The sequence below is a fragment of the Tarenaya hassleriana genome, unplaced genomic scaffold, assembly GCF_000463585.1.
Source record: "Tarenaya hassleriana unplaced genomic scaffold, ASM46358v1 Cleome16, whole genome shotgun sequence".
NCBI lineage: Eukaryota > Viridiplantae > Streptophyta > Magnoliopsida > Brassicales > Cleomaceae > Tarenaya > Tarenaya hassleriana.
Genome location: NW_010965019.1, coordinates 1,215,343 through 1,225,228, shown reverse-complemented (window position 1 = coordinate 1,225,228; position 9,886 = coordinate 1,215,343). Strand labels below are relative to the sequence as shown.

The 9,886-nt window shown below is 38.2% G+C and overlaps 1 protein-coding gene across 2 annotated transcripts in view; it reads right to left on the bottom strand.

Annotated features, from left to right (window-relative positions):
• Nucleotides 1–5,907: 5,907 nt before the first annotated feature.
• LOC104809406 overlaps nucleotides 5,908–9,886 on the bottom strand; it is a 7,333-nt gene continuing 3,354 nt past the window's right edge. The window contains exons 1-4 of one of the 2 annotated variants that reach the window (XM_010535389.2): nucleotides 6,774–7,210; nucleotides 6,510–6,659; nucleotides 6,218–6,413; nucleotides 5,908–6,111 (exon numbers count right to left, since the gene is read on the bottom strand). In XM_010535389.2, the coding sequence (XP_010533691.1) occupies nucleotides 6,029–6,111; nucleotides 6,218–6,413; nucleotides 6,510–6,659; nucleotides 6,774–7,133 (789 nt within the window). In that variant the 5' untranslated portion in view covers nucleotides 7,134–7,210 and the 3' untranslated portion in view covers nucleotides 5,908–6,028. Of the gene's footprint in view, nucleotides 6,112–6,217; nucleotides 6,414–6,509; nucleotides 6,660–6,773; nucleotides 7,211–9,886 lie in introns of those variants that run through there. The other variant, XM_010535388.1, reaches the window with a different exon arrangement.

Below are 9,886 nucleotides of genomic sequence, written 5' to 3'. Positions count from 1 at the left end.
TACGAGTCCATATAAATAAAGAATGATCATAAACGGGAATGCATGGATACCCGAATCATTCTGTTAAAAAGATATTTGACTCTATAAAATTATATAATTAATTTACGTTGACAGAGGTGAACCAGGTAGTTTCGCTGGATTATGGAATACCGATATTATATAATCAAAATTTACTGGTAATGCACGCATATAGCCATATAATGTACAAGTGAAGTGATAATACATATTTATGCGTTTGTAGAGAATGTATGTATATATGTAATCCATAATAATTTCAGGTATTGAGGAGCATTTAATATTCCGAAAATAGTTTAATTTTCCAAATTTCCCTATACGTTCTTAACATCTTAAAAAAGAAAGCTATTTATAATTGAATGAACATTACATGTAAAAGTTTTTTTTCTTACTCTCGTCTTTAACTATTAAAACATTCAAATTTATCGTGCTTAAATTAAAATTGATGTGCCATTTGGAACACTATATAGTTATCGCTAGCTATTTATTTTGTTAGGTTAACAAGACTTTGTTTGTTTAACAAAAAAAAAAAGAATTTGTTTGTTTAATTATTATTTTACTAGATTTATAGACTATAATCCTAGGGGACCGAAAAAAAAAACATTGTACCATGTAACACATTGATCATGAAGAAAGGCGGATTTCGTCTTTACAAGACCGAAATAAAATAAAACCAGAGTTGATATTGCGGGTCCCACATAAAACCGGGAACGTTGCACGTATCCAAAACTTCAATAAATATCTGCCGTGTTTCCATATTATTATGTTGGATAATTCATGTTAATGTGGCGGAACCCTAAATAAAGTTCCAATGACCGAGAACTATATATTATTGTGATAAGAGATGATACATATTTATAACACGTGTGATGGGTGTACATAAATATTTTGGGCTATCCATAATAATTATAATTTTTAATAGAGAAACTATTAAATCATTTTTTTTTTTTGGTATGAATGTGATTCTAATATTAACAAAAATAGTGTTTACAAAATCAGTCCTTGACTGCAATCAAAACGACAGTCCCCGACCGTAGAACCCATGATAACAAAACATCAAAACATCAAAACATCAATAGCTAATTACAGAAGCATTGCGTTAATCATTCTGACTACATTAAGACCCACAAAGGAAATACCAATCCTGTAACAGAATGTTACTGATGCCATATCGCCCCTTTTGAGTGGAGAGAATGTTGTCGCGAATCAGGTGCTCGATGTGGATCCGCAACTCATGCAGCGTCCTTCTCCTGCCTTCAAAGATTCTAAGATTTCGTTCACGCCAAACCTCATAGACTATCACCTGGGCTATTAGGCGAGCAATTTGGTAGCGGTTGTGGGACATATCACTTTGGCTGATCATCCACGGCGAGCAAACAAGCAGGTCCTCCAGAGGAAGGGGCCAACATCTTGCCGCGTAGTGCTTCCCGAGTGCCGAGGAGAATGGGCAAGCAAAGAAGAGATGGGGATGACTCTCCTGGTCGGCGTTACAAAGAACACATGCGCTGTCCACTTGCAATCCCCATCCCCGCAAGCGGTCTTTAGTTGGAAGTCGGTGTGTAATAGCCTGCCATTGTACAACAGAGTATCTAGGTATAGCCAGCTTAAACCAAATAAGACCATACCATAGAACCTTCTGCTTCGGAGTTCTCAGCTGCTTCCATGTGGAAGAGGAGGAGAAGGAAGCTTTGAACTGCCCTCTATGGTCTCTCCACAGATTCAAGTCCTCACCTTTCTCCGGGTGAGGAGGGTCGGTGGTGATGAGTGTCGCTTGTATAGTTTTCAGGCCTGCTCCACGAGCTGGCGGGAGGTTCCAATGGTTTCCAGATGTCGCATCAATGACCTTGGCCGATTTAGGAATATGAGCAAGACTCGGCCCACTTCCTCCAGATACCGCTATCAATGGCCCGAAGGACAACCAATGATCATACCAGAACCATGTGTCGCTTCCATTGCCCACCTGCTTCCGATGGAATCCTCTTGCTAACACCTGCAAGTGGATGAGTTTGTTGAAGTTCCAGGATTGGTTGGCGGAAGGCTTGCATTCCCAGAAACATCCATTTTTCAGTAAGTGTTTAACACTCCAAGCATACCAAAGAGACCCTGATTTACATAGTAAGGTCCATATCAGCTTCAGCCTAAAGGTTCTGTTCTGTTCTTCAAGCTTACGGATACCCAAACCCCCTTCCGTTCGAGGCAAGCATACAGTGGACCAAGCTATGCGGTGCCCTGTTGATTTATCCGGAGTATTGGACTAGAGAAAGGATGCACACATTGAATCAATGGCCTTGAGAAGAAACTTAGGGAGCACAAACATTGAACTCCAAGAATTAACCATCCCGTAGATAACCGTTGATATTAACTGAACCCTACCTGCCATAGATAGAAATCTTGTTTTCCAAAGAGTCATTTTACTCTTTATTCTTTCTAGAAGTGGTTGGAAGTCCCTCTTGGTTAGGCGCCTTGAACTTAGCGGTACTCCCAAGTATTTAACTGGTAAGGAGCCCAACGGTAAGCCTGTTGCCGAAGACATAGCGAGGCTGACATTATCAGAGACACCTCCTAGGATTAGTTCTGACTTTGCTCGATTAATCTGTAGGCCACTGGATACACCAAATTCTGTCAGTAGTAGTAAAACTTCATTCACAGATTCAAGATTACCTCTACAGAAAACAATGACGTCGTCGGCAAACGTGAGATGAGTGATGAGTGGATCTCGGCATCTATGGTGTGGGTTCAATCTTCCAAGACTCACGGCTTGGTTCAAGGACTGAGATAGGAGTTCCATCGAAAGGATGAATAAATATGGCGATAGAGGGTCTCCTTGGCGAAGCCCTCTCCGACCCTTAAAAAACCCATGAAGTTCCCCATTTATGGCAATCAAGAACTTTGGGGTTGTGAAACAGAGTTCCAGCCATCTTATAAACCGTGTGGGCAGGTTTATGGTGTGGAGAAGCCTAAGAATCAACCGTCAATCAAGGGAGTCAAATGCTTTCTTAATATCTATCTTCACCATCGCCGTTGGTGTTGCTCCCTGTCTTTCACTAGCTCGGATTATCTCAGCTGCGAGGAGGACATTTTCGGCCATAAGTCTGCCTTTCAAGAAAGCAGCTTGGTTCCTAGAGATCAATTTCTGGAGGATTGGTCTGAATCTTCTTGCCAAGATAGTAGATATAATCTTGTAGAGGGTATTGCAACAACTTATCGGCCTAAAGTCCGAGAGGAACACTGCTCCAGCTTTCTTCGGAACGAGGACTAGAGATGTCGTATTAATCTGAACAAGCAAGGTCCCAGAGATGAAGAACTCCTGTACAGCTCTTATTAGATCCTCGCCTATCGTAGTCCATGCTCCGACAAAGAATTCTTTTGGAAAACCATCGGGGTCGGGTGCCTTATTGTTAGGAAATGACCAAAGGGTCTGTTGTATCTCCTCTGCAGTAGGTATATCAGTAAGCCCACTGCTGAGTTCAGGTTGGCAACGAAAAGATATCAACGACTGGAGCTGATCTAGAGTGGGAACCCTGACTGTGAGATCCTTCCTGCCAATAAGGTCTGAATAAAAACGAACAGCATAATCACCAATCTCCTGTGGGGATGTGTACTTGTTACCTAGGTCATCTTCGAGATAGCAGATACGGTTATGAGAGTTTCTGAGCTTTGTGATGTTATGGAAGAATGCAGTATTCTTGTCCCCTAGACTGAGCCACTTAATACGCGATCTCTGCCTGAAGAATTTCTCCTCGGCCAGTGAGAGTTCCAACCATTTCTCACGCAGCTTCCTTTCCTCTGTGATTAGAGATGAAGATGGTTCTTCCAGAATTGCAGCCTGTAAGATATTCAAATCCTTTCCAGTCTCCTTAACCCTAGTTGAAATCTGGCTAAAATTAACCGCATTCAGCGTCCGTAACGGTTTTTTCAATAGTTTCAGCGCCTTGGAGAAACGATACTGATGAGTGCCCGTGAGGAATCCCGCTTGCCAATTAGAATGTATCACCTGCTCAAAACTAGATGAAGCGATGAGATGATGATAGAACTTGAAGGGTGATTTCAACACCTTGATCCTATCTGGAAAGTGAACAATGGTCGGGGAGTGATCTGATGGCCCCGGTGGAAGGAATTCTGAAAAAGCATTTGGGAACTTGTCTAGCCATGCTTGGTTCCCCATCACTCGATCTAACTTGACCGAGAGTGGATTTGAGGGCTGATTGTTGCACCATGTGAACCGCATTCCTCGGCCTGGGATGTCCGAGAAGCCTGCTGTTTCTGCACAACTCTGAAATTCTGATGAACCTTGGGAAGTGGTATTAGTGACCATATAATCCGATCGATCCGCCGATGATAGAATTTGGTTAAAATCTCCTAAGATGAGCCATGGAGAAGAGGGAATTGGCTGGGTAACAGCAACAGTCTCCGGATTAAGCCAAAGAGTGCGTCTTTCAGTAGAGGAATTTGACGCATATATGAAGGTAGCAGCCAAGGAAAGGTCATGATCGTGACTCTGAATAAGGCAAGTGACAGCTTGCTTTGAGCAATTTAGGATGATGACAAATATGTCAGGTTTCCAAACAATCCAAATGCGGCCTGTTTGTCTAGCTTCAAAACAGCAAAAATGCCTCCACCCTAAGGGAATCGAGGCCAAGATACGACCCGCATTATGTTCCTGAATGTGGGTCTCCAACAATCCTCCCGCAATGAGCTGATGCTCCAAAATCCAATTTCGAATCAAAAACTGCTTATTCGAGCCGTTAATGCCCCTTACATTCCAGCAAAAAATCATGGGTTAAAGGTGGGTTTATTTACATCTCGAGGCCCCTCGGCCTCGGCCTTTACCTCGTCCACGTCCTCTAGACTTCACCGTTATGAATCCCTCATTCTGGATCTGTTGCTCCTCCGTTGGGGTACAACTAACAGGGGAAGTGGGGTCTGATTGTGATTGGCTAGTTGGTTCTTGGCATTGTTCCTTCTTCTCCCCACTCGTTACTTTCGTTTTAGGATTAGTTTACAGAGAACATTCTATTTAGAATATTAATTAGTTCTGAACCATAGATGTACATCTTGCTGTTCAATATATTTCACATATAGAAAAATAAAATCAAGACGTGGGAGCCAATGGGATCATATCAAAAATACTTTTTGAAAGAGCTTTCCCGTTTAAATCTGTTTCGTTTTTTATAAAAATCGAATTTTATGGAATGCTTTTTGGAAATCAGGATTCTCTGACGAGAGCAGTTAATGAAGGGTTTTTAAATGTCAGATATTTTCATCTTTTACCCCTATGGTAAACTTTATTATCACAGCCCAGCCGCCGCAGGTAAAAATGTCCACAAATTTTAAATTTACAAAAACTGAAAAATATAGGGTTATACTTCTACTTTTTGTTATGTTCCTTGTTGAAAATGATGTTTGATGGAAACTACGTAGTACAGAGAATAATGAAACCCACTTTATTTATTTTACCGCAGAAAAAGTAATAATAGTCAAATCTTTTTTTTATTTATTTATCATCTTTATCCATCTTCACTATTTTGATTAATTATTCTTAAAAAGCATTTATCTTATTCTGTCATTTTTCTACTTTGAAATGTTACGTTTTATTTCCTTAATTCATCTTATTTAGCAGCAGTATATATATATATATATGCATCAAATGCAATAAAATTTCACATAACAAATACTTGCCCAAAAGAAAAGGCATCAAGCTAATGTTCATGGTGTAATTAAGACCCCAGTAATTTATCTTATATTTAAGTACATTTCATGAGATTTTGACTTTTGTGTGTGTGTGTGTGTGTTTTTTTTTCCCCACCCGAAACGGAAGAAGAAGTTAAATCAATTATTAAAAAGTTGGGAAATATTAAATATCAAAACACGTGACACTTTTATCATAACAAAGAGAAGGGAAATTGTTTTAACATTTTAAAGGATGATAGTTCTTCATCTAGAAGTAAAAAAAATAATATTAAACTAATTATAATATTTATTAAAGATAAATATTAAACCCAATGCCATACGATCAAATCAAAAAGCAATACCGAATCTTGTTTCGCCTGACTCCATCCGTGGTTTTAGCTATTCCTCTCGATACCTTACTAGCATCTAAATGTTCAAATGTAGTAGCAGGAGAGGAGTCAGTCAAACACGAATCTAAAAACGCATAAACAGCTAGAGCCGACACTGAAAGTGTAGAGTAGATGGAACCCACCTTTCGCTTCAGAAGCTTTTCTGCAAAAGATGGGATAAACCATCTTAAGCCACGCCCTATGCAGGGTTTTCGCTTGGTATTCGACAAGCTTTTCATCACCAGGCTTCTCCTTAGCCATAAATGTAATGTACGACACCTTACCAAGAGCCAATCTAGTAACGGCCCTCACAATGTGATCGCATTCAACACTCGTTCCCTATCACAAGAGATAAATGGAATTGCAACTAATCTAAGAAACTATACATATATATATATATATTAGACAGCACAAATCAAAGAAAGGTGCACTTGCCTCTAGCCGGTTGTACTTCTCAAGAGCAGCCGCGACCATCTCTTCCATGTACTGGCGGGAAGTTTTGCCAGGTAAGCACTCGACATCGAGTTTCACGGGAAAATATCCCCCTATGCATCTTGGAGCGCTTCCAAAATCCACCTTGAAACCCTAAGCGAAAAGATATACCCAAAAAGTTCATCTCAACAACGAACTAACAGGATAAATGCTACCCTTGACTCGAGGAATTTGTTAAAAAAATTGCTCTTTCAGTAAAAGACATACCCTGGACTCGTAAATCTGGCGAAGATAGCGACGCAATTTGAGGTCAGTCTCCTCATCGGAGAAATACATCTCGTCGTCGTTAGGAGATTCGTACTCCGAACCATCGAAGCTGTCGACACCCCACTCCGGAAGGTCCTCTGCGCTGCTATTATCGCTTTCTCCGGCCTCATTCTCGATCTCCATATCGCCATCTTCTTCGTCGTCTTCAGGACCAGAAGCATATTCGGAATCAGAGGCATCTTCTTCGGCCTTGCGCTTTTTCACAGACGAATCAGCGATCCCCATTAATTCCGTCATCTCGTGCTCGTTCGGAGCTTCTTCGGTCGTCGTCTTCACCTCGCTCGTCGATTTGGGATCCATGGTCGAAGAAACCCTAGACACAAACCTCCAAAATCAATTTGGGAACCTAACGGCGAAAATATCTTAATCCTCTCGGAAACAGCAAACACTATCTTTATCTTATATTTACGCTATTGCCATCACATTCAGTGCTTTTGACCTTTTCTTTTTTTCCTTTTTCTGGTTGGAAATTATGGAAACTACCCCACAAATTCTTCATATCCAATTTTAAAAATAGTTAATATTGCCTTTTAGAAATTGTATAATAAAACTTTAAAATATCTACGGGAAAATAAATTATCGGAGGATGTGGTAACAACATATTGGCAGTTCTAGTGTAAAACTGCAAAAAAAAATTATTATGAATAAATGTAGTTTTTTTACAAGAGACGTGATTCATACTTTTTTGAAAAAAATGCGAAGCATATACAATAGAGATTCACACTTTTATTAAAATGTTTTTTTCCTACCTCTAAGATATGAGTGAACTTCAGCCGAAAAGATGTGATTATGGATGTGGTATTGCCATATGAGATCCCAGACCATATTGCTTTGAAACCTTAATCGCTTTGCTTAACCACAAAACAGAGTACACTAAAACAAATTCACAACAACACATATTTGCACTAATATTTTACAATTCTAGACATCTTGGAGGAAAGACAGTTTCAACACCAATGGACGCCAATGTGAAACTTTATTAGGATTATGGCGATCCATTTTTTGACATAACTAGTTACTGCAAGCTTATTGATTGACTCTTGTATCCCACAATTACAAGATCGGACATTACATATGCAATTCACAAGTTGTCTCAACTTTTGGCAAAGCCAACTATGGATCATATGAAGACTGTAAGTTGGATTGTAAGATAGTTGAAGAGCAATCCAAGATAAGTGTTATACTATTTTGCTACTTTTGAAACGCATCTAAAAGACTTTGCGACGCAGATCGGGTATCATGCCTTGACAATTCAAGAAGATTAGTTTTAGGTTAATGTGTTTTCCTTGATAATTCTATGGTATCTTGGAAAGCTAAGAAAATTTGTTTATAAATTTGCATATATCAATTTCTAAACTTGTAAATTTGTGTCGTGATAAAAAAAATCTACAATTCACATTATTTCCAATCATGTTTTTCACGAGAAAACCAAACACATTGACATTAATTATTGTCTTGTGCAAGAGAAATTGCGGAGTGATTTTCTATGGATGAAGCTCGTGACAATTGAGAACCAACAGTTGATATATTCACTTAAGCCTTCAACTAGCTCAGTTCTCTCATCGTTTATCCAAGTTACAAACTTCAAGTCTGTATCTCCCGATAGACTTGAGAAGATGCATGAACATTGAAAATAGAGTTTCATGTTTGGCCAAATTGTAGAGTTGAAGGTACTTTGTATAAGCCAATGATAAAGAATATTTTTTTTTTATATCAAAGTACTACAAAACCACACATATATATACTACTCTTAAAAACATTCTAGTATATGATAATAATTGTACATAATAAAATATCATCTAATATAGAGTAAATAGTTTGTAAAATTCTAAGAACATAAATTACCAAACATTGAACACACATTTCCAATTAACCAAAAACTAGGAATAACAGAGTAAGATTCGAAGCGAAGTTCGTTACCAATTTGAGCTGAGTTGGAATATTAGTTAGTTAAACTTTGATGAGTTGTTCATGTTAAATTAGGATGGTTAATATTTTTTTCATTGTATTTAAGTGTTGAACATTTTAGAGATGAATCTATCTAAGAAAATTTCTTAACAACTTTCCATTTCTCTCTCTAATTTCCTTTGTTTTTTGAGATTTCCTCATTTACAAAACTACTCTCTCGCTAGTTTTTGATAGGAGTCTTTCTTGTTTCATCGTTTGTTTCTTGGTTTAGATTCTTTATATCAGTGATTTCTTTGAATTTTATGGATTCAAATATTTAGCTTAGTTTGTAATTTTTTTTTCAGTTGTGTTTTGAAATAGTTATTATAATTTATGGTTGTTTTTTTAGAATTTATGATCGAATCTTATGAAATGAGATCTCTTTTTCTCCTACTTTATGGATATTAGTCCATGAAGAATGTGAACAAAGATTATGTTAGAAGTTATGCTAGGAGTGTCAAATAGTCCGATCTTATCCCAACCTGCACACAGACACAGTCCAAAGGTTTTAGATTCGGGGACGAGCGTGCCCGAATTTTTTCGAGTCTACAAAACTAAACCCAAAGCCCGATACTATAAGATAGACTCGAGTTAGATCGGCCCGTGAATTAGGGTTTTGTTTTTCATTTGAATCATTTTATCATATATAATAATTTTTTTGAGTTGGACTTACTAGTCGACCCGATATCTATCAGCTTAACTCGACCAAGTCTGAAACCGGTTTTTTTCATAGAGTCAAGTTCGAGCTGGATCATTTTTTCGAGCGTGGTCGGGTTTTGGGTCGCAAACCATAATTGTCATCTTTAAATTATATGTTGTTTCTAGGTATTGTGTGTGTATTTAATGTATCATATTACTTCTAGATTTTAGGAAATAGTATCATCCTCGTGACGCAACAAGCAGGTATATATATATAAAATAACATGTTTAATATATACTAATAATTCATTTTTTATAATATTATTATTTTCCTGGTGCAGCATATTGTTGGGATGTAGTTGTAACACAGTTGTTACAAGCCGGATTCAACATTAACAAGGATGTCAAATATATGTTGGAATTTGAATTGGAAGAGTTGGTTGACATCATAAAGTCATTTAAAGGGA